General features: G+C 45.6%; 1 protein-coding gene across 4 annotated transcripts in view; it reads left to right on the top strand.

The window, feature by feature from the left end:
* The window catches only part of LOC146862759 (dynein axonemal heavy chain 12-like), a 212,338-nt gene that overhangs the window by 133,682 nt on the left and 53,427 nt on the right, over window positions 1-25,229 (top strand). For 3 of the 4 annotated variants that reach the window (XM_085642040.1, XM_085642039.1, XM_085642042.1), the window contains 3 exons: window positions 3,768-4,013; window positions 6,427-6,598; window positions 23,025-23,568. In XM_085642040.1, coding sequence (XP_085498166.1) covers window positions 3,768-4,013; window positions 6,427-6,598; window positions 23,025-23,568 — 962 coding nt within the window. The remainder of the gene's footprint in view (window positions 1-3,767; window positions 4,014-6,426; window positions 6,599-23,024; window positions 23,569-25,229) is intronic. The other variant, XM_085642041.1, reaches the window with a different exon arrangement.

The following is a 25,229-nucleotide window of genomic DNA, read 5'->3' as shown; positions in this document are numbered from 1 at the left end:
AATGCATGGAAAACTTTTGGAAACAGATATATATATATATATATATATATATATATATATATATGTGTATGTATGTATGATTTAAAGGCAGGGTGTTCCGTGCCTGCCACACTGAAGCCGCCCTGCTTGAGTCTGAGGCACCTTTAATGGAGCAACTTTGGATGGGATTGTTTGACCAAAGGGGGGCCCGACTCGCTCTTCTTATCTCTGGAAAAGACAGGATTTCCAAAAAGCAATACCAGGGAGGACAAGTTAGGGATGTGAGCTTAAATGCCTTTCAGGCTCACGGACTCCATGTGAAAGTAAGGCACCATGTTTAATATTTTGCCATGATATGCCTGCAAGCTGTGGAATAACATTGGAAATTTGTGCACTGAATTGGCCTTTATTAATGACACCAGGCAAAGTTTGCAAGGAGGATTTCATTTATTTATTTATGCAACTTATAAAGTCCACAAATATCCTTGGGTGTCTCGGCGCTGCGGACTGGGCAGAGGAAGGCTGGCACGGATGGCTATTGGTTAAAGAGCCAGGTCTTTATTTGGTTTCAAAAAGTGAGCAGAGTGGGACTGGTCTTGATGTGGAGGGGAAGCTTGTTCCATAGTTTGGTGGTGGCGACCATAAATGTCCTGTCACCCCAAGAGGCTTTTTTGGTTCGGGGAACAATCAGTAGGTTTGCTGCTGATGAACGTAAAGGTCTGGTGGGATTGTAGGGGCAAAGAGTTTTCCTGATAAACTCCGGTCCTATGTCATGGACTGCCTTGTAGGCAATGCACAGCGCCTTGAACTTGGATCTGCTCCTGATGGACAACCAGTGGAGCTGTCGTGCCACGTTGGATATTGGTTCAAATTTGGGGGTGGCTGTCAGAAGTCTAGTGGCTTCATTCTGCACTAGTTGTAACTTGTTTAGGACTCTTTCTTGGGCATTGATGAGTAGGCCGTTACAGTAATCGACCTTGGACATGACTAGTGTGCTAATGAGAGTCCTACCAGAGTTGGTTGGGAAGAAAGGTAGAAGTTTCTTTATCATCTTGATAACTTAGAAGGATCCCGAGACGACTGCGTTGGCATGGTGTATGAATGACAGCTTGTCGTCGAACATAACACCTAGATTTCTTACCTTTGAGACGGGGGACGGAGGTGATCCTAACTTAGCTGGCCACCAAGAAGTGGACCAGGCAGGGGAGAGGTTACCGAAGATCATCACCTCCTCCGTCATGTCAGAGGTTAAGTTGAGGCAATTGTTTGCCATCCAGGCACTGATGGCTAGCATTCCCTCTTGGAAGTTTGACGCCACTGCCTCTCCGTCATTGTGGACCACTAGCACCAGTTGCATGTCGTCGGCATACGATGTTAGGCCCATGTTGTAAGTTTTGATGACCCTCGCCAGGTCCGACACATAGATGTTAAACAAGGTCGGACTCAGTGTAGATCCTTGAGGCATACCACATGGGAGGGCAAATGACAGGGAGTTGAAGTCACCGAGCGTCACTGATTGAGTGCGTTTGGAAAGGAAGGAGGCCAGGAGGGCCTTGTCTTTATGTGTGATGCCGATGGCTGCGACACGGTTGATCAAGGTTGCGTGGTCAACCGTGTCGAATGCCGCTGAGAGGTCCAGCAGCACGAGGACCGCGGCATCTCCCCCATCAAGTGTCTTCCTGATTTCATCAGACGCTTTGATGAGAGCTGTTTCAGTGCCATGGCCCTTTCTAAAGCCAAACTGGGTTTTGTCAAGTAGGTTGTTTTCGTCAATAAAGTGTGCTATCTGTGTGTTCATGATTTTTTCAGCGATTTTTGCTGGGAATGGGAGACAGGCAATTGGTCTGCAGCTTTTAGTATCTGTGGGATCGAGGTTGTTCTTCTTTAATAGGGGCTTGATGAAGGCTTTTTTCCAGATGGAAGGGTACGTGCCTGTCCTGAACATCGAGTTGCAGATGTTTGCTAGGTTAGGGCCTATGATGTCAGGAATCAGTTTGAGAGTGGAAGGGGGGCAAGGATCGTTGGGGCATCCGGATTTGTCCGTGGTAATTAGGTGAGAGATCTGTTCTGGAGAGACTTGACTAAATTCCTCTAGTGTGGGAGAGGTTTGTTCGTCGATTGGAGTGATTTTGCGGGGGTGAGGAGGGTTATTGACTTTGCTGGGAGCTCCTGTGGGGTTGTCGGTCATAGTGTGGGCTGCAAAGTTGGCGTAGATGGGACTGACTTTTTCTTGGAAGTAGCTGGCCAGTGAGTTACAGAGTGTTTGGGAGGCGATTATGGGGGGTTTGTCCCTTGTCCTGATAACTTGGTAACTACCTGGAACATCTGTTTGGCAAAATCTTGCGCCGGTTCAATTTGTTTAAGGTAGTAATTACTTTTTTCAGTGATTAGGAGGCATTTGTATTTGGTTAGTGCCTTTCTATAGAGGATTTTATGGGCCGGATCAAACGCTGCAAAATAAATACGAAGTTCCGATTTGAATTCACTGCGCAGGCGCATGTAAATGACTTTCTGGCTCCGTGAATCACTTAATCAAGGAGGCCTTTAAAGATATGGTCGTTTCTGGAAGCAGGTTTCATTTAATTTTTCCGGTGAGCAAGGCTCGTTGGCAGAGATGAAACGCGTTGGGGCAATTTATATTTTGCTGGCTGCCAAAGGACTATATGAAATAAAGTGTTTTACTCCATGGACTCAGGATTCAGTGGCTTTTCTTCATGTGGGAAAGGCTATATTGTGAAACAGAGGTGCTTTTACATTAACAACTGAAGTTGAGGTCAAATAAATGAGGCTGTATGCACGGGCTGTATTACAGACGGTGCCCTGGGGGCACAACAGCGGTTTGTGTCTGCTTTTCGTGCCCCCGGGGCACTTTGGTATTACATAAGGGGCCGCAGAAACTTGTGCTGCCCCCTCTGTAATACCGATAGCACTGGCGCACTACAGAGGACTTTCTCTCATTTGCCTGGGGGCGTGACCCATTCACGTGAAGGAATACCTTTGCCTCTGCACCATCACTATATTACAGACATGGGCACAACGGCAAAGCAGCTGTCAGGAGGTGCACTGACGGTGCGCTACTTAAAAGCTGGCACACTGTTAGTGCGCCCCCTATGAGCAGCCCTCTGGCAGGGGTAAAGAGGATCCCATGGACCCCCCAGACTCCCCTTGCAGGCGGGTGCAGTCACTGACTACACCTGCCTGCAAGGGGATCTCTAATCTCCTTTAAAAGTGCAGGCAGGTTGCCGCCTGCACTGTGAAACACGGAGCGGCTTCTTTAAAGCTGCACAGTATTTCACTTGAATGAGCTGCCCCCAGGGCAGCATGAGTTTGAGGCTGCCTTGGGTGCAGTGTATTCTATGTATTAGGGCGCACTTTCCCTGTTTGCGTCGGTGCACCTGTTTAAAGGTGCACCAGGCGCAAACAGGGACTGTGCGCCCTATACATAATAGGGCCCCACATTTCTTAACTGCATTGAGACTGATCCTCGGCACTCAAATCCCCTGTTTCACTAGAATGCCACCAAGCTCAGCTTCAGCATGAATAGGTGCATGCGATGTGTGTTATGGGGACCTAGGGGCACGTAACAAGGCCCATAGTATGGGCTGTCTGTTTTCTTTGTCTTTTTTAATTGTGGCTTTTTTCTAGGTTTACATAAGCAAGGAAAATGTAAGAAGCCCATTAAATACAAATAGCAAAGAATTTATTGCGCAACGTTCAATCTGAATTACTTATTGTAACCTGTTGTGAAAAACCTTAAAATAACGTCAGTTTCCATTTTCACCTTACAGCCATCCGCCATGGATCATATGACATTGCCTCTTCACTAATAAGCTGCAGGGCAGATGTAAACTTGCGATGTGTCAATGAGAGGACAGCCCTCCATGAAGCCGCGCGGCTGGGGCACAAGGATATCGCTCAGCTTCTGGTTCTCTCTGGGGCTGATCCCGACCCACGCAGTTCCTACGGGCTCACGCCGCTGGCCCTGGCATCTCAAAACGGATACAGAGATATCATGGAACTCTTAATACGAAAGGGTATGAAGCTGAATAGCAGCTATGTTTTTTTAATTTTAGGTCCTATGTAGTGATTGGTGGAGACCAGACATCTTCCAAAAAGCGGAAACCCTTGTCTGAATGTTTTAGAACAACGATCTCACTTCTGGCGAATCTCTCTTGTCCAACAAATGTTCAAAGTTAGTCAAGTGTACATTTAAAGTCAAGAAATGTTCCTGTCCTGCTTCCTGAGCTAGACTCCGTGAGCCACCTTTCACCCACATGCGGCCAATACCTTACTTTCAGGTGTTCCAGTTGCCTTGGTGATAGATTCAGGATTGTCCCAAGCCTTTCTGATGTCCAGCCTGTAAAACCAGGACTTGACATAATGAAACCAAGATCCAATCTTTACAGTTCAGAGAATGCATTCTTACAGGGATATTGCACCTTGCTAGATGAAAGTCTTCCCCAGTAAATTAGGGGTTTAAGATTAACAACATGTGCTATAGTCTTTAGGGCCAAACCCAAGCGCGTGCCATTGAATGGAGCCTCCGAGGCCTTCTTCATCATCAGACACCTGCCCTATCAGAAGCCATGAAAGGCAGGGGCATATAAAAAAAGAGAAGGGGAGCAGCTCTACCCCGGCTCCTCATTAGGTTGAAACTTGTGGACCTGGTCACGACAAGTGGAAGCCGTCAATCATAACAGCTTGCTATTGTTTCTTATAGTATAGCTGGATGAAGGCTGATATCATAGCAGGTGCCACGAGCCATGAGGGGCACAGCATGCAGCATTGAATCCTGAAGCTGGGAGCCAGGAAGCCGAGAGCCATGCAGACGAGGATTCACAACCATGCCAGAATGAAAGTTTATGTGAATGTCTGTGAGTGTATGCGTGTGTGTCAGTGGCCCTGTGCGGTGATTAGCAATGGTAGCCCTTGATACACTAAGGCACCCTGGGCAGAATTTTGGCTATCCCTGTTGTCAATCAGTGGCATATTTGTGGGCATTCTTGGTGACATGCTATTAATCCCTTCCCAGTAGTTCATAGGTAGCCGTTTTTGTAGGTTCTTAATGGTGTGAGGTCAATCACTGCATGGTAACGGCTCATTAGTGACACATATGTGGCATTCTTGAAGGATGGATGGAATATGAGTTACAGAAAAAGGGGGAAGCCATCGCAACATATGGAGTGAGAGCTGACACACACAAGTGAAACTTGTGCACAGAAATATCTTTTTTTCTGTCTGCTGCACCAACGCTAGCTTCACAGATGCATGTCATCTAACATTTCTTGTGCGGTCCCCTCTCAAAGGGACCACTACCACTTATTGTATTGAGGCATGTCAGCCACTTTATCATGTGTCACGCCTGTATGGACCAGAGAAGACACAGGAAAATATTCAAGCTGTGCTTACAATCAGCTCACTCAGAAAGAGGGCTCAAACTGGCAGTAAAGTCCGACTTTTTACTTAATTATGTGATGTTGTTGCTGCTGTTGTGGAGTTCATTTTACGGTACACGTTGCTTGCTAGTACATCTGGCTACTGCACAGACTTTAGTTTAGTTTTCTTTTATTCTGCAGCTTAATGTGTTTGTCGATTAAATCCTACTTCTCTCAACGATGAGATTGTAATAATAATAATTAATGTTTAAGAGGGCATTACCTTTGTGATAACTGCCCTTCACCCCCATAATGCACTCTCACTTTGACTTGGGGTGCATAAATTGGGTGGCAGGGAATTCCCACAAGGTATCAGTTTCAGAACAACTACTACTATCATATTAAAACCAATGCTTAATTTGAGCCAGTGGTTTCCAGTGCTCAGCACTGGCACTTAATTAGCAACATGACCGCTTTTCATGAATACCAGTTAAGGACTATTAATTTACTGGAGATTAAGTTATTTGCCCAGAATCAAAGGATGTTTAGGCGACTCCAAGACTCGAACTTGGTTCCCCAGCTCTGAAGTCTGGAGCTCTGGTCATTACGCCACATCCTCTCCCCAATTTCATGGTTAGCAGTTGGCTCTGTTTTAGGTGGCGCAAACAGGAGAAATGGGCTGGTGTAAGCAGCTTCCTGACGAGAGCCCTGTCACTTATGTTTATACAAAACAGGAGAAATTTGGTGGTGCAAGCTGCTTCCTGACGAGAGCCCCACCACTTAATTTTTTACAAATTAACCAATGATTAAAACATGAACTCTATAATGATATTGCGAAGGTGACGGTGTTGTCCAAATTCATCTCCATCATTGATATATTTCTAGCCCTGATTTAGTTAATGAAGTGAAGAAATGTGATTTATTTTATTGTCAACTTGATTTTGCTCAAATGCTGGCCAATCACTTTTTCGTTAAAGTGTACAATTCAATTCTCATGGTTTAAGTAATACTATTAAGTGGTTTATATTCATTAAATGTCCAGCTTAATTACATTTGCTATATTTCCCAACAGGTGCTAATGTTCTTTCTCAGGCTTCTGACTGTGCTTCCATAATATTCGAAGCTGCTGCTGGAGGAAACCCAGATGCAATATCTCTTCTCCTGGAGTATGGGGCTGATGCCAATGTTCCGAAACAGTCTGGTCACTTGCCTATCCACAGGGCTGCTTACAGAGGACACTTTTTGTGAGTCAAAAAATTATATTTTCCAATAGCCGTTCAATGTTCTCACTCTTACCATGAGCTAAATGTTATTTAGTAAGAACACATAATATATTTTTCTGGCACTATCACGCATATAATGGTAATTAGATGCTCCTTTTTTGCAATCCATCAAAACTGGATGTGGAGGGGGGCGTGGCTTGCAGCCGAGACTAATGACCGCAACCTAACCGAGCATCAGCCAGCGCGAGAACATCCCATACTAATCCGGCCACTTATCCTGACAAAAACCATCTCCTAAGACCCGTTATCGTCATCGGAACACTGGAGACACGTCCCGATCAAGTTTGGAGCGGAACCGACGAGGTATTGCAGATCCGTGGGTGCGAGGCAAAGAGCGGCCTACAGACGTGCACGGAGCCGCGCTCTCACGTAATCGGAAGACCCGCGGCCCGCTCGGTCCAACTAGACAACTGAGCAGCGGTGAGGAGCGGGGGGCGCCGCGTCGCTGTGGGGACTGCGCCTGGGCGGCTGCTTGGTGCGACGCCCTTGAGAGCTTGGGGATGCCCCGTGAGGCAAGTCAACATTGCGGCGATTTCAGGCACCGGGAGAGTCACAGTTGCTATCCGCAACTCCCGCCCGGCGAGCCGCTATAGCCCCACGCGGGAAAGAGCCTGCAGAGCCCTGACACCGGCGGTGCCCTTTCTCAACCAGAGCCAAGGAGCTAAAGCCAGAGCCAAGACGCTAAACGTCCGTGGGCCCCATGAAGCGCTATGCAAAGCGTGCACATGGAAAGAAACACAGGATTGAAAGAGGTTTAAAACCAGAGGCTAGAGAATCGATTCTAACTGCAAATGAATGCCTCCTGTAGCGCTGCAGACTGGTCCTTAAAAAAGTAAAACCTGAACAGAAGAGTCTTAATCTGTGCAAAGAGATCAAATCTCATCCATAGGTACATTAAAACAGCGCCCAACGTATTAATAGGTTTTCACAGGAGAAGGGAGCAGTGAGGCAGGGTGCACCGGAGGGCCCCGGGGGACCACCTTTATCTCGTAACTAGTAGACCACGCTACTGTAAGAGAGAGGCATAGACTATAGCGCTGGGACTCCCAGGTGGGGGGCCCACGCCCTGGTGGTGAGATCCTACGCAGTTCCTGGAACACTGGAGGGCCCGCACTGCCTGGCTGCACTGAATGACTCCACTTTGAGTCTACAGAATACCCGGCACTCCAGCGCCACTATCACCTACAGAGTTCCTGCACAACCCCCCCCACCCAAACCCCCCAAAAAAGGGCACGCAGGCATAGGCGAGAGAGACCGGAATCCCCCTGTGCGACTCCGGGCTGCCTGAGACATCATACTGGGACCACGCTGACACACGCGGAGAGGCCTCGCGAACCACATATTTCAAGGGACCCCTCTGCTTGGGGCCTTAAATTCAGCGCCCGACGAACCGCTACAAGCCATAGATACGGACTACACAGGGCCAGGACTAATTTGACCCGCACCGGAACCAGAGGCGCCTCACAATCGAGCAGGAAACCCGACAGGCCGCAAGGTGACACGCAGTCACGTGGCAGGCGGCGGTGAGTACTGCGACACATCAGCAATCTTGCGGGGAGGGCCTGATGGGGGGCCGGGTTCCACGAGCGACCAGCTAGCCAAATTGGACAAATATGCTTTTTCCCAAGATGCGACGGGCACGTCCACCCAGCGGACACCCACGGCGGGTTGGTGCCACGCCAGAATGCCAACCAGAAGTCACATTGCTAGACATAATGTCCGCCCTGACGAACGTCCAAACGACAGTGGGGTCCATTTCCTGGGATGTATCGTTCCTCTGAGCAGACTTCCAGAAAATGGCCTCAAGAATGACTGAAGTCGAAACCAAGATGGCGTCTCTCACGAAGGACACAGCCAGTCTCCAGCGATAGGTCCAACAATTGGAAGCTCAGGACCACCAGATGGCAGCCAAACTGGACGACCAAGAAGGCAGACCGAGACGCAACAACGTCCGTATCACAGGAGTCCCGGAATCAAAGGGATTGCCAGCCATAGACCTCCATGTAGAAGACCTCATCAAGAATCACCTCCAGCCAAGGGGTCTCTCTGGCTTCTTTTCAGTGGAATGCGCGCACAAAATACCCGGGGGTAAGCCAAAGCCTGGAACACCCCCTCGACCGATCCTGGCCAGGATCTTCAATTTCAGGGACCGTGACACCATCCTCCAAACAGCAAAAGTGGCTCCACCTCTGCGGATAGAAAACTCCGTCATCTCCTTCTTCCCGGATTACAAGCCGGCAGTCACCAAGCAAAGAAGGAGTTTCCTTGAGGTCAAGAAGGAACTCCAACACAGAGAACTTGTATACTCCATGCTTTTTCCCACAAAGCTTCGAGTAGTAGCAGACGGTAAGACCTGGTTCTTCGAGAGGCCAGAGGATGCCCACGACTGGCTGGAGGGTTGGCGACCGGTCAACAGATCTAAGAACGGCAACGGGCGACTCCAATGCCACTCAGCAGAAGCAGCATCCCAAGGCCGGAGACAAATGGAAAAACACCAAATGGACACAGAGGACTGACCCCCAATGGATGGTGATCGCCGACTTGGCGGTGCTGAGACTTCACTGACTGGAACCTCCAATCACCTTATACCAAGAGACCGGGCTACGGCCCAGTTCATCCGTGGAGGTCCAGAACGGAACAACTAGAGACCTACTACCGAGACTGAACCTTTAATTTTGATGCCATATTTAACGTAATATTCTGACCTCTTCAATGTCTTGGAGTGAAGGGATGTTCGGAGTGCTCCGGATGTCCTCTCCCCTCACACGCAGGTACTGTTCATGGGATTAAAGTGCTCTGCACAGTTGGGGTGGCGGGTAGTCGGAAATCCGTCTAGCAGGGAGGCAAGGAGGGGGGCGAAGGTTTTTTTTGGGATCTAAGTATTGTTGGACTTTGTGTTCTTTTTCTTCTTAGAAATGTTTATTTGTTTTCTGCTGGTACCATGCAACTCAAGGTTAAACCCATCAACCCTCACACTTGACTCCAATGTCACAGAGTTGCCTCAACGCCCTGAGTGACATAGTTCCTGACCCCTCGCCATTAGGTCTGGACGACACTCGCAGGCCCTGCCCCCCCCCCATTCTCATATCGTGGAATGTTAATGGCCTAGGCAACAAAATTAAAAGAGGGCTTGTACTACAATATCTTAAGAGACAAACTCCATCCGTAGTCCTTTTACAAGAAACTCACTTGGTGGGAACTGCCACTAAAGCACTGGACAGATTGGTGTTCAAAATGATAGTGCACTCCGAATTCACTACGGGATCGAGAGGTGTGCGGATAATGATACGAAAGAGCTGCCCACTAATAATACATAGCACCCAGACGGATGATCAGGGGCGTTTTGAGGCACTATCCTGTCAATGGGAGGGACGATCCTACAACCTAGTCGCTGTATATGTCCCCCCTGCGCTCCATAGCCTGGCCCTCCCAGCTCTCGGTAAGTTCCTGCTCACCTTACCCCCTGGGGAACTGGTTATAGGAGGTGATTTTAACGCCGTTCTCGATGCCTCCTGGGATAGGTTACCACCACGAGACCAGGGGAACCCCCTCACACACCTACACGACTTCACTGAAGCTATGGGACTTGTAGACATATGGCGGGCAAGACACTCCACAACGCGCCAATACACATACCACTCTGGGGCCCATAATAGTTTGTCAAGGATTGATTATATTCTCTCATCCCCAGCAAGCCTTGCAGCAATCACAGAGATCACACACCTCCCTAGAGGAATATCTGACCACTCTCCCTTGTCAGTAACTTACACATCGTACCACACGGGACATAAACGCATCTATCCAATTTCCCCGGGGTACTTAAAAGTCCCGACTATCAGGAAACACCTGCGCAAAACTACGAAACAGTATTTCCAAGAAAATACACACTCAGTTGCCTCCCCTGGTACTCTATGGGAGGCATATAAGACAGTCATACGAGGGTAGGCAATATCAGTAATAACCTCACACAAACGGGACAAGGCACAACAGTGCAGGAACTCGAGAGGGCAGTTAGCGTAGCCGACGAAGAACACCCAAGAACACAGACCGATGATACAACGCACGCTCTAGACTTGGCCAAACAAGCATACAGGGACTACACATGGGAGGACGCTAAGGCGAAGGCCGGAAAAACGCAACACATGATATATGAGACAGGGGACAAAGCCGGTAAGTTGCTTGCATGGCTCGACAAGAAAGAACGCGCTAGTCGGTGGGTGGCCCACCTACACTCACCTTCTGGGGAGGACATAACGGACCCACAAGACATAGTAACAGCCTTTGCACGGCACTATGAGGCAGTTTACACACCCACCACAAATGCCACAGTGGAAGAGAATCTGGACTTTCTCAAAGATATCCGTTTGCCAACTTTGACATCCCAAGACGCCGACACCTTAGACGAGCCACTCACAGTGGACGAAATTACCTCTGCACTTACGGGGCTACAATCAGGTAAAGCACTAGGTCCCAACGGCATTCCGGTAGAACTCTACAAAACGGAAGCGGAAAGGCTGGGGTCCCACTTAATTAAAATGTATGAAGACAGTCTAGAAAAGGGAATACTCCCCAAGGATCAGAGAATAGCGACTTTAGTGACGATCCCAAAACCTGGCAAGCCCCCTCAGGACTGCAACTCCTATCGCCCAATTTCACTCCTCAATGCAGAGGCGAAAATCCTAGCCAAAGTACTAGCCTCCAGGCTCCAACCACACCTCACATCCCTTATACACCCGGATCAGTCCGATTTTATGCCATGCCGCAACACAGCCATAAACCTAAGATGGCTACACGGAGTGATGGCCCGAATGTCCACTATCCAAGAAGAGGCAGTTTTCTATCGCAGGACGCCAGTATGGCCTTTGATCGGGTGGAATGGCCATTTATGTTTGCAGTGCTGCAGCACTTTGGCTTTGGGCCCAAATTTTGTGCGTGGACCGGTTGTTATATACACAGCCCATGGCACACGTAGTGGTGAATGGACGCATATCTGAGGACCTTCCTTTGGGGCGCGGGACCAGACAGGGATGTCCTTTGTCCCCGAACCTATTTACCTAATTAACAATCAAAAAGATCCTACACAAGCCTTACGAGATAAATGGCGGGCTGACCTTGGAGACATGGACGACCAGGATTGGCAGGAAGCATTGGCGTCCCACGAGAGGTGGCAATCCCGTCTCGATTACAATTGGTGCAACTGAAGATCCTACATAGGACGTACTACACTAGAACCATGCTCCACCAAATAGGCCAGGCTGAGACACCTCTCTGTGTGCGAGGATGTGGGACACAGGGTACATTTTACCACACGCTTTGGGACTGTCCTCACATATCATTCTACTGGGAGGCGGTTATGGAGACAATTACTCGGGTGTGTGGTTTTGAAGTTCCCCTTGAGCCGAAAAGGTGCCTCCTCAATATATGGGAACCAACCGACCTTAATCACGCGGCACAGGACTGGGCGACTCTTGGGATTACGTTGGCTAAATGCAATATCGCACAACATTGGGGCGCGCCAATGGCCCCCTTACACCGACACTGGTGCCAAGATATGGATAGATCAATGGTGGTAGAAAATGCAGTCTTCGCACACAGAGGATGTCCCAAAAAGTGGGAGCAGGTGTGGGGCAAGTGGAATTCGTTCCCGGGGCAATAGTTGTGACCCCCCGGCTGAATAATTAGACCCAGACTTAAGCGACTAGCCCACAAGAACTATTAAAGGGACAGATACATGCCCAAGATTAGGAGTCTGGACACTTTGATAATCTGAGATGTAATTTAAGGCGACTCTTTGCAACGTCATACCTGTGTAAATAACCTACAATGTATGTGTCATGATATTGGACTTTGCTAAGTGTAACCAGCACTGTTTAGTGTTACTTTTCTGAATAAATAAAAAAAGTTTAAAAAAAAAACTGGATGTGGAAGTGAAAACTAAATATGAAATGACTTATACCAACAGTATTGGAGATAACAACTATTGATGTTCACAGACATGATTATAGAAAAGGACAATTGTGGTATGGTTATGCCCCCAAAACCTTTTTTTACACCTGAAGTGTCTGATAGTTTACAAATAAATTTCAGCAGGGCAATTTGCATTGCAAAGTCAGTTTTCAGTGGAAAAATTTGGTGGCGAGGTGCAAAATGGCATACAGCACACTGAAAGTACATTTCATATTGGAGGCTAACGAGAATGATAAGGGTAATGGGGTTACGGTTACTCTTTTAAATGACCAGAACAGTTACAAAACGTATAACAAAGAAATAGGAAGGGATGTAATGTATGAGGTCACATCTGAAATGCATGTCCTGTTCATCTTTGAGACTATATATATATATATATATATATTACCTACTGGCGGTCGCCAGTAGGTTGTTATAGTTAGGACCTATTTTCCATAGGAAATCCTCAACATTCTATTCCCAATAAGTCTGGCGCCGGTTGACGAATCTTCGCGAAGTTTTCCAAACTTTTGGCCAGCTCCGGTCTGCTCCTATCCTGAAAGTTTCGTGGTGATTCGTCAAGCGGGGGCTGAGAAAAAAGGGGGTCCCAAAATGCATTTTCCCCAAGCAATTTCCCATAGGACCGGTTGACGCAGCTACAGCCCGATATACCACACCAGACCCACTAGATAACGTACAGTACTTGCTTGTTTATATTGTGTACTGCCAGGATTGGGGAGGGAAGACTCATCTCATCACAACCACCCCCAATAATCTGTATTTGTGAGGTGGATTCCTGAGAGCCCAATATCTGTACTGTTTATTTTAAAAAAAGCAGTGACTATTGCAAGAACCCTAAGCTTGTGGACCACAGTTATCAATTGTAAGGCTGTGGCAACCCCCACCGTGAAAATTAGTGGGAGAAAAGAAGAAAAGAAGAAAAAATGTGCAGAGCAAGGAGGCACCTCACGTGCGCAACACCTTAGCGGGCTGACACTGGTTAGATGATTACCAGTACTGCCACGTTTCTCATCATCGGTTGCCACCGGCTCGACAGCGTCTTATTACGGGCTGTGATTCTAAATTTCATCAGCCTTGTTGTAGCCTCTGGGCATTCGTTAATACTGGCAACACGAGCTTCGTCTCAGCCGCGGCTGAGACGAAGCTCGTGTCGAGCCGGTATGAGACTCTTTGGCTGACAACGGTCACAAATAAATCTAGCATGAATTTTGCTGATATGGTGAATGAAGTCCTGTTGCCCTGAAGAATTTGCCGCACAAGTATGGCAAGGAAACATGTTGGCGTTTGACTTCGTGTCTGTTTAATCACAGCACTTTTTATTGTTGAAGTGGTCCATGAGCAGAGAATAAAGTTGTGGTAGTCATGGCCCGCTCTCAATTTTAAAGTCAGGACTTTGGTGTGTAATTGATCACTCCTTTTTTTCACCGTTGTGTTTTCTTTAATTTTTGTTGGTACAGTTTCCATTTTTTGTTGAACAAGGTGGCAACCGATGATGAGAAACGTGGCAGTACTGGTAATCATCTAACCAGTGTCAGCCCGCTAAGGTGTTGCGCACGTGAGGTGCCTCCTTGCTCTGCACATTTTTTCTTCTTTTCTTCTTTTCTCCCACTAATTTTCACGGTGGGGGTTGCCACAGCCTTACAATTGATAACTGTGGTCCACAAGCTTAGGGTTCTTGCAATAGTCACTGCTTTTTTTAAATAAACAGTACAGATATTGGGCTATCAGGAATCCACCTCACAAATACAGATTATTGAGGGTGGTCGTGATGAGATGAGTCTTCCCTCCCCAATCCTGGCAGTACACAATATAAACAAGCAAGTACTGTACGTTATCTAGTGGGTCTGGTGTGGTATATAGTGATTTGAGTGGGGGATGACCCACTAGTTCCTTCCCCTGGAGCTCCTTATTGTTGAGAAACATGCAGCTACAGCCCGAACTGCTGAACGGAATTACACCAAATTTGGCAAAGAGGTAGTCCTCAGTTCAGACTTGTGCCTTTTGCATAAATGGTGTAGATCCGTTCAGTAGTTCCTGAGAAAATTAGAGTAAAAAAGATAGGTATATCTATGGCCTCGGAGGATCCGCGCACCCTATGCGCACCCAAAGCGCACCCTCTGCGAACCGAGCGCGCACCCTCCCGATCACGTGCTGAATGCTAATTAGCTGTCAAGTGTCTGTCTACATTCGAAACCAGGAACTGTTGGCAGCCATTTTGTGCCTCGGTAGAAGCGAGGCTGATTAAGTAAGGGAAATAAGTGTGTGAAAGATGTAAAGGGGGCAGGGTAGAAATACTTTGACCCTCTAGTGTTGCTTAGGGGGTCCCAGAAGGACCCCCTGGGGCCCCCCTATTTTATTTTATTTTTTAAACGGCGAAATGCGCGCAGGGTGCGCGGATCCGGCCGGAAAAAAAAACCCGAAGCACGGGCTCCTGCTCTTCATTAATAATTATCCCCCGGGTGGGCCAAATCCCGGGGGCAAAATGTTTATAAATTAATAGGGAGAGGTGGGCTGCATGGCCCCCCTCCTGGAGCCCTCGATGGCCCTGGGGACCCCAGGGCCTACAGTGTCCTGGGGTGCCCATCCCCAGGACACTGTTGTTTGCTATGAGAGGGCGGGACTCTCCCGCCCTCCCATAGCAAACTTCGTTAGGATTTTGAAAGAGAGAGCAGGGAAACTTGCTCTCTCTTTCAAAATCCAAACGATATTGCTTTTCCACACGGGGAGCTGCATGTCAGCAGCTCCCCATGTGGAACAGCAATGCCGGCTCCCGAAGGGTGCGGGGAGCAGGCTGGGACCATGGGGGTGTTGGAGCTCCCCCCACGGTCTCCAATGTTTTTTTATAAGCCCCGGGGGATGGGGTCCCAGGGGATAATAAAAATTAGTGATAGGGGCTATTTTGTTTTTTACGGTAAAATTAGGAGTTGCGCATCCTACCGCGTTGGGTGCACGATTTCTCTCGCGTTGGGTGCGTGGTTCCTATCGTGTTGGGTGCGTGGATGCTTTTGCGTAGGGATCGAGAATGGTGCACATAGGGTGCGCGGATCCCAAAAAAAATGGGGAAAAAAACCGTTTTGAAAATATAAATATTTTAAAAAACATAAAAAAATATTTTTAAATATTAACACATTTTTTTCAAAAGAAACAATAAAAAAAATAGTTTTTAATTTTTAAAGAAATGATTGAAAAAATAAAATGGTGAAAACAAAATATTTTACAAAAACATAATTAAAGGAATTGACACACTGAAATAGAAAAATTTAGAAATCCAATGAAAATCATTAAACATCATAGCTTTAGAGATAAATTATAGATAGAAATAAGCATTTAAAAAACCTTTGAAATTCACTGAAAAAACCATAGATTTCATGCACGTTATAGTTGGGAATTGGCATTTAAAAAACCTTAGGAATTCACTGAAAAAAACCATAGGTTACAGGGGCGTTATAGTTAGCTGGACATTTTCCTCATACAAAACCCTAGAAATTCCCCCGTTATAGTTAGTTCAGCTAACTATAACTCGCGCCCCCGCAATGCACTGCTGATGATGTCACATATTACATCACTCATGACATGGTCAGTGACATCACTGATGACATCACTGATGACATCTAAAATGACATCACTGATGACATCACTGATGACATCATCCATGTAATAAATTAGCGCATCTTCTCACACCCTAATATAACCTTTGATACACCGACTCAAAATTTCAGACGGCCATCCTCAAAACCATAGATACTCCAATACCAATAACTACATACCCACTCATTGACTCTTAGGTCTACACACACCTCCACTCACTCACCTGTACAGTCACTCATACTTACAGTCACTCAGTACAGGACTATCATATGCATTTATATACCTATATAGACACTCAGACACCGCCAATCATCCATAGACATACTCAAACACCTAGTCAGTCATGCAAATAATTAATCACACTCCAATTTACTCACCTATACAGTTATACACAAACAAGTTCACTTACTCATAAAAATACTACCACATTCTTACGCTCCTATACAATTACTGATACAAGCACACACTCATCCATACAGCCACTCTCACAATCACACAGTCTCACATATAGCCAGTTATATACTCTTACACACATATACACTGCCTTTCACATATGTAGTTACTCACACATGGACCACTGAGATATACATTCAATCACTAACACACCCATACATACACTCACCCAACCATACAGTCCATCACAGATGCACTCTTAAAATCATGCACCCATAGATTCACCCACTCACACATCTATGCACAGAGTCACACACACCCTACCCACACAAACACTCAGGCACCCATACAGATACTCAGACAACCAATCAATTACCCATATAGACACTCATATAGCTATTCATAAAACCGTGCAGCCACTTATACACCAACAGACAGACAGATACAGACATTCACACAGTTTAGTCACAAGTCTGCAGTAAGATACATTTAATGACTCACTTATAGTCAGTCACGCACCAAGAAAATCATTCATTCACACACTTATACACCCACTCATTCTTCCATAGGCCTTTCCCTATATATATTAAACATATTAAAACTTTACAGAAACACAGACTCACTGGATGACGTCATCAGTGATGCCATCAGTGATGTCATTTGAGATGTCATCAGTGATTTCATCAGTGATGTCACTGACCATGTCATGAGTGATGTAATATGTGACGTCATCAGCAATGCATTGCGGGGGCACGAGTTATAGTTAGCTGAACTAACTATAACGGGGGAATTTCTAGGGTTTTGTACGAGGGAAATGTCCAGCTAACTATAATGCCCCTGAAACCTATGTTTTTTTTTTAGTGAATATATATATATATATATCTATATATATGTTCCCAGATCCTGCTGCGATGTAAACACAGACACTCCTGGGGATCAGTTCTTCTTTATGTATTTTTATTTAATCCGTCAAGAATGGCATAACGCTTTCGGCAGACACAGCTGCCTTGTATATATATGTATCTATTACTTCTGCCGGTTGCCAGTAGGTAGCTATAGGCAGGACCAAAGTTTCCATAGGGAAAGCATGTTTTGTTTTGCCAATAACTTTGACACTGCTTGATAAATTGTTGCTCCACAAAAGTTTCACAAAACTTGTATTGAAAGTTTCGCAAATCCTGCTAAAATTTGATTGGCTGCCAACACTTCAACCAGGAAGTGTTTGCAGCCATCTTCGGAATACCCTGACCACCCGGGTATGGTAGAGGCGTCCCTCAAGGACCCCGCCAAAGGTACAAAGCTTTTTTTAGACGATTTGCAGTGACTTGTTTGTGGATCTGCAAATCTGCTGCAAATGTTGTTTTTTTTAAAGCAAGCGTGGGCTACCACGCTTACTTTTAAACAACCCCTGGTTGGGCCAGGTTCTGGGGGCTTATAATAAATATAGGAAGGGGAATACAGGCCCCCCTCCTGGGGCTTATCGAAGCCCTGGGGACCACCACCTCCCCCACCCACTCACTCATCCATGCAGTCAGTTGCACACCCCCCTCACTCATGCACACAGACACTCATACACCCATACAGGTACACATACATCCAATAACTCACCCACACAGCCACTCATGTACCCACTTAACAACCCTTACAGCCACTTAGACACCAACTAATAGACTGATACAGACATTCACACAACCCAGTCATTCACCTATACATTCATTGAGACACCTAATCACTCACTTATACAGACAGGCACACACCAACTGAATCATCTGTACAAGCACTCATACATCCACTGATTCACCAATACACCTTGGTATATATATTTAGCACTCATCAACTTTTTTAAAACACTCGCAGTCACTAAATGATGTCATCAGTGATGTCATCAGTGATGTCACTGACCATGTCATGAGTGATGTAATATGTGAGGTCATAAGCAGTGTATTGCGGGGGGGTGTTATAGTTAGCTCAGCCAACTATATCTGCTGAATTTCTTTTGTTTTGTATGAGTCAAACCCGAGCCTAACTATAGCATCTCTGTAACCTATGTTATGTATATACATTACCTATTGGAGATTGCCAGTAGGTAGTTATAGTTAGGAAGTAGTTTCCATAGGAAGAGCATTCTTTCATTTGCCAATAACTGTGGTGTATTTTGATGAACCCTCGTGAAATTTTCAAAACTAGTTTGTCGCCACTCGCTTCAGCTGCTGTCTTGAAAGTTTTGGGGTGATCCGTCAAGCGGGGGCCCAAAATGTATTTCCTCATGTTAATTTGTATAGCAACTTTAGACACAGCTGCAGTCTCAACTGCTGAATAGAATTGCACTAAATTTGCAGAAAGGTGGCTGTTGGTCCAGAAAGTGACCTTTTTGTAAATTGGTGCAAATCCATTTAGTAGTTGCAGAGTTATTTTAAGATTTTTTCAATTGCATATTTTGAGACATCTTGTGCTGAGATCTGATTGGCTCCCAACACTTCAAACCAGGAAGTGTTGGCTGCCATTTTGGGACTCTGCTTGAGCCGAGTCCCAGAAAAAAATGGAGACACCCAGCATACACGGCTGGGCCCCGCGGTATGGGGTCTGTGGTGCTGAAAGCCACGCGGCCCCTCCCCTCAAAAAATCAATATAAAAAAGGCTGGGCCCCATGGGATGGAGTCCCTGGGGCTTAAATCTGCCTAGGTGGGCGTGTGGCCTCCTCCCCTATTACATGTAGGCCAGGCCACAGGGATGAGGTCCCTATGGCTATAATTGGCCCAGGGAATGAGGGCCACATGGCCCACCTCCACTAATAAAAGTTTGTTTTTAAAGTTGCCCAGTAAGTCACCACCACTCTGCAAATATGCATCCTGATGCACTACTAGTTAGGGGATGAAGTCCCCTTGACCTCTGAAGGTCCTAGGGGGCCAACTACCCCTTCTGTTACATCCAGTAAGTCCCACACAGCGGGTTTGCTGAGAGGTCATCGGAGGTATCACCCCCTTTCTCCTCCATTCTGCAAACACGCTCCCTGGTGCACTACTGGTTGGGGATGAAGTCTCCTTGGATGCTGAGGGTCCTTGAGGGCCAGGAATCTCTCCTGTTACCTCCAATAAGCCCACACTGCAGGATTGCTGAGAGCTGGGCGGAAGCCCCATCCCCTTTCTCCACCACTCTGCAAATGCACCTACTGGTGTATTACTGTTTGGGGATGAAGTCCTCTTCGATGCTGAGGGACCTTGGTGGCCAAGAAGCCCTCCTGGCACCTCCAGTAAGTCCCATACAGCAGGAGTCCTGAGAGCTGGTCAGAGGCACCCCCCCTTTCTCCACCACTCTGCAAACACCACTACTAGTTAAAAAAAACATAGAAATTGACTTAAAAAACCAAAGGTTACAGGGATGTTATAGTTAGGAAAAAGATTTTAAAAAACTTAGAAAACCACTTAAAGAACCAAAGGTTACAGTGACGTTATAGTTAGGCTCAGATTTCACTCATACAAAACCATAGAAATTCAGCACTTATTGTTACCTGAGCTACTATAATTAATGCCCCCGCAATGCACTGCTTATGACCTCACATACTGTATTACTCATGAGATGGTCAGTGACATCACTGATGACACCACTGATGACATCTCAAATGACATCACTGATGACATCATCAGCAGAACCACTAACACCCACTCACACCCCCATACAACCTCTCAATACGTGCACTTAGACACTCAGCCAACCAGTTACATACCCATACAAGTACTCATACATCCACTTACTCATCCATAGAGCAACTGACACACCCACTCATTCACTTATACAGACACTCAAACATTCACTCTCACCCATAGAGTGACTCATATAACTAGTCACTCAACCATACAGCCACTTACACAGCCACACACTCACCCATATAGCTACGACACACCCACTTATTCACTTACACAGCCTCTCACATACTCACTCACCCAAACAGCCTTTCAACACAGCCACTCACATATTCAACCAATCACACACTAACTCACACAGTCACCTAATACCTATTCACACATCATACAAGTACTCACACACCTGCTCACTCACCCATACAGCCATTCACACAGACACATACTCTCCAATTCCAGCCACTCGCACACCAACTCACTTAATTAAACTCCCCCTCAAATAGCCACTCACTCACCTGTGCAGCATACTTACACATCCGGTCACTCATTCATACAGCCATTCAGATGTCCACTCACTCACCCATATAGCCACTGACACACCCACTCACTCAACCATGCAGCCACTCACACAGACGCTCACTCACCCACACAGCTACTCACACACCCATTTATACAATAATACAGCCACTCACACACCTATATGGCCACTCAGACACCCACTCACACACACATGCACACAGCCTCTCACATATTATATGTTAAAAGTATTATCACTCATTAGTAGTTCTCCTATATACTAATTAAACTTTTGTAGTAGCTTAGTCTATATGTTTAACACTCATAAATTCTTAGAATACACACTCACTAGATGATGTCATCAGTGTTGTCATTTGAGATGTCATCAGTGATTTCACTGACCATGTCATGAGTGATGTAATATGTGAGATCATAAGCAATGCACTGCGGGCATAAGTTATAATTAGCTCATGTAACTATAACTGCTGAATTTCTGTGGTTTTGTATGGGTAAAATCTGAGCCTAACTATAACGTGCCTGTAACCTTTGGTTTTTCTAGTAGGTAGTTATAGTTAGGACCATGTTTCCATAGGATAAGCGTTTTTGACTTCCCTATATATTTGGCTCTATTTGACGAATCTTCACTAAATGTTCCAAAAAAACGTGATGTGGTAAATGTTGTTGCACACAGAACGTTTTCGGGCAATTCATGAACCAGGGGCTAAGAAAAATGAGGTTCAAAAGGGTGCGTTTGCAATGTTAATTCCCATAGGACCTCGCAACATGCCTACATCCTAAACCACTGAATGGAATTACACCAAATTTGGCAAAATGCTAGATTTTGTTACACAGCTCACACTTTCAGTTACTTGGAGTGAATCTGTTAGGAAGTTGCTGGGAAATTTAAGCAAATAAAGTTCATGATATCTGTGGCCGTGACGATTTCACGAAAGATATCAAGCTCGTGTAGGTAAATGCTGAGATCTGATTGGCTACCAACAATCCAATCAGGAAGTGTTGGTAGCCATCTTGGGACTCAGGTTCGACAGAGTCCAAAAAAAACTTTAAAAAAATAAATAAAAGGGGGCAGAGTAGGAATACCCTGACCCCATAAAGGCAAAAAAGCATTTTTAAAATAAAAGAAATACCACGAAATTGTAATATTTTCGAATTCACAGGAATATAATATATATATATGTGTCATTTACATTATGCATAACAAGATACAAAACAACTCAATTCGATATGAGAGTGAGTCTTGCATTCATGGTGCCAAAGAGACGCAGGCAGTGTTGGGCACATGCAGGGATCGGGAAGGAAGAAAGTGTATCTGTAAGATAAAGACAAAGGTACAGGGGAGGGAACAACAATCGTAATAAAGGGATATCTGGCCAGAACAAGCATAAGCTGTCAAGCAAGAGAGCTACAGCTTGTTCCTTTAATTGTTGGCCGTACGATGAGGTTCAGAGCTTAGATTGTGGCTGCTAATGGTGGCCGCCCTTGACATATTAGAGTATTCTGAATAGAAATGTGTCTGCCCCTGCACAATAATGTTAATCAGTGGCATTTTATATACACGTATTAAGTGATATAGTGATGCATATATAACTTGGGATGCCACTGGGCCAAGCAATCCTATCAAGAGAAGAAAAAGCTTGGGTCACATTGGGAAACTAAACTTGGATGTAACGCTTCTGCAATAAAATAATTTGCAGGACAGTGAAGCTGAATTGTTAAAACTCCAAATTGTGTATGCGGAGTCAGGGAATTGGGATGAGATGAGCCGTTAGACCAGACCCATCTGCATAGTTTTCCTCTCCCACATTGCAACCTATATCCCTTCTAGGGACTGATAATTTCCAGTATAGAGACTGACATGGAGGTCTACCAGCTTGTGCCATTCTTGGTCACCTAAGGACTGGTGTAGATGCAATTGGGTGCGTTATTATTGAGTCAGGACACTCTGTGACCTGCTGAACAATATTGCATCTGCTTGTCCAGCCCCATATCTATATATGCAAGCCTTGTGAAATACTTCGGAATTTGCTAATGACTACAGTAGTTTGCTACTGTCCTTTGATTACAACCCTTTGAAAATGCTTTATTTGTAGACCACTACAGTAGTTTACCACTGCGCTTAGGGAATCCTAACAAATAGAGCCAGCCCAATAAGTGCTGGATAGCTTTTGAATTAAAAGATGATTTTTAGCAAATTGTTGCGGAGGTGAATTTTGTATACAGCACAAACCCTGTGACATACATTGTTTTCCTTTGTCCTCTCTCAGAGCTCTGAAGACACTGATCCCAGTGACTGATTTTGATGCCATTAACAGAAGTGGGATTAGCCCAGTTCACTCGGCTGCAGCAGGAGGACATCCCCAGTGCCTCGAACTCCTCCTTAAATCCAACTTTGATGTCAATTTCATGCTGCACCCTCGAGTTCGCAAAGGATACGATGATCAGAGAAGGTCGGCTTTGTATTTTGCTGTTGCAAATGGAGACACTAATTCAGCGAAACTGCTTCTGGATGCTGGAGCTCTGCCCAACCAGGATCCTGTCAACTGCCTTCAAGTGGCCTTGAGAATGGACAATTATGAGTTAGTAAATATGCTGCTTCGCCATGGGGCCAATGTGAACTACTTCTGCCGTGTTAACACCTTGCACTTTCCCTCAGCCCTGCAGTACACCCTCAAGGATGAAGTTATGTTAAGGATGCTGCTCAACTATGGGTATGACGTGAAGCTATGCTTTGATTGTTGTTATGGGAACAAGGAGCACACCCCGGAAGGATACGAAGGATGGAGTTCTCCTGTTATTAAAGATACCATGGTACTTTGCAAGCTATTCATGTGTGGTGATAGCATGTGTTCTAGTCCATTGCATTGCTTCTAAATGACAAGTAAGCTAGTGTTTATCTCTCTTTTTTTGTGAATCACACATATGTGAGTTTGGGCAGTCTTCGTTAGGGATTGATGGGAAAGTATAATAATACTAAAATGGGAATTAGAAAATCTACCGCCCAAATTATCCATGGAAAAAAGTAGGAAATCTACGCTTGATAGGTTTTCTTCCTATGATTTCGATGGATATCTGACTTTTAGGGATAGACACATAATCCCATGCGTGTGCATGAAAATACATTCCATGTATGCTCCTACTGTCTTACATCCCTTCATATTGTTCACAGTTTGGAAATCTAAAGGCAGAAATGTGCATTTGTACTTTTACTTTTTTTTTGCCGTAGGGAAAAAACATGTAGCAAGTTGGGTGAACAAAAACATTGGGCTGTGAATGCCCAACATTTTATGACTTTGGCAAACCCATCAACTTCTCCATGGCCACTTCATGCCCCTCCCATCATGCTGTAACAATTGGGAAGAAATCACCATACTTCTCGATCTTCCCAATTAGTAAGTGGAATTTACATTCAGAAATTTCTGCTCATCCTGATTTTGGATCTTAAATTCCAATTTCACATTCAACTCTTTGGTCACTTGAGTGATACATATATGCAGGAAACATTTGGTGAATGAAGTCCAGGGTTTTAAATGTAGTAGAATGCAGTTGGCTTTTGATTATTCTAATATTTTATATTAAGAAAGACAGAAACTGAGTAAGATCTGGGCTGCTAATGGTAAATTCTACCCCTTGCTCATTTTTTGTGACACTTTACTTTGGTGTATGTCAATGTTGTGGCACAAACAATGACTATAGGCAGCTTGCATTTCAAAAGAAACTCAAGACGATGTGAATAATAAATATAGAAATCAATATGAGTCACAGATTTCAACAGTGATATTAAATCTGTATTTTTCTGGAAAGAATTACTGTCAATTAGCAAATTAATAAAGTCTGAGTAACAGTAGATTTCCATAAAGACCCGCCCCTCAAGGTAAACAAAGCCGTAAAGTACAGTATTCTAGATTTTCAATCTATACCAAACACAAAATCCAATTAAGGCCCCGATTTTAAGTATTGAAGTATGGGGCACAATTCCTCCTCTTTCACAAACCCAAAACTTTGGGGGTGATCTCCCCTGCCATATTACGATCGCGGGGGAATTGTCTGGTACCGTAGCGGTCACAAAGACCGCCTGCCACAGTTCTGCCACTGGCAATCGTTCCGATTGCCTGGCGGACCGGCCTGCATGTTGTAAATTGTGGCAGTGCCTAGCAGGCACCGTCCGCCAAATTACAATGCTGGCTCAAGTCCGCCTTTCCATGGCGGTGGAACTGCCATGAAAAGGCTGGCGGGGAGTGGCTTTGGGGGCCCGTTGAGGGACCCCTTTGTGTTGGGGGGTGGTAGTGGTGCACTTGGGGGTACCCATGGTACCCGCATACATTTCCCTGCACTAAGTGGCAGGCACCGCGTGGTGCTTGCCACGTAGTGAAGGGAAATGCACTACATGGCTGTTTAGCATTTTAGTATATATTTTAAATGTTTGTGATGTATTTTTTTTGTAAAAGTACTGTTTATGTTTCTTAATGTAT

Source organism: Triturus cristatus, chromosome 2_2 (assembly GCF_964204655.1).
Source record: "Triturus cristatus chromosome 2_2, aTriCri1.1, whole genome shotgun sequence".
NCBI classification, from domain to species: Eukaryota; Metazoa; Chordata; class Amphibia; order Caudata; family Salamandridae; genus Triturus; species Triturus cristatus.
The sequence above is the reverse complement of the archived record's forward strand: the minus strand, read 5'-3'. Positions and strand labels throughout refer to the sequence as shown.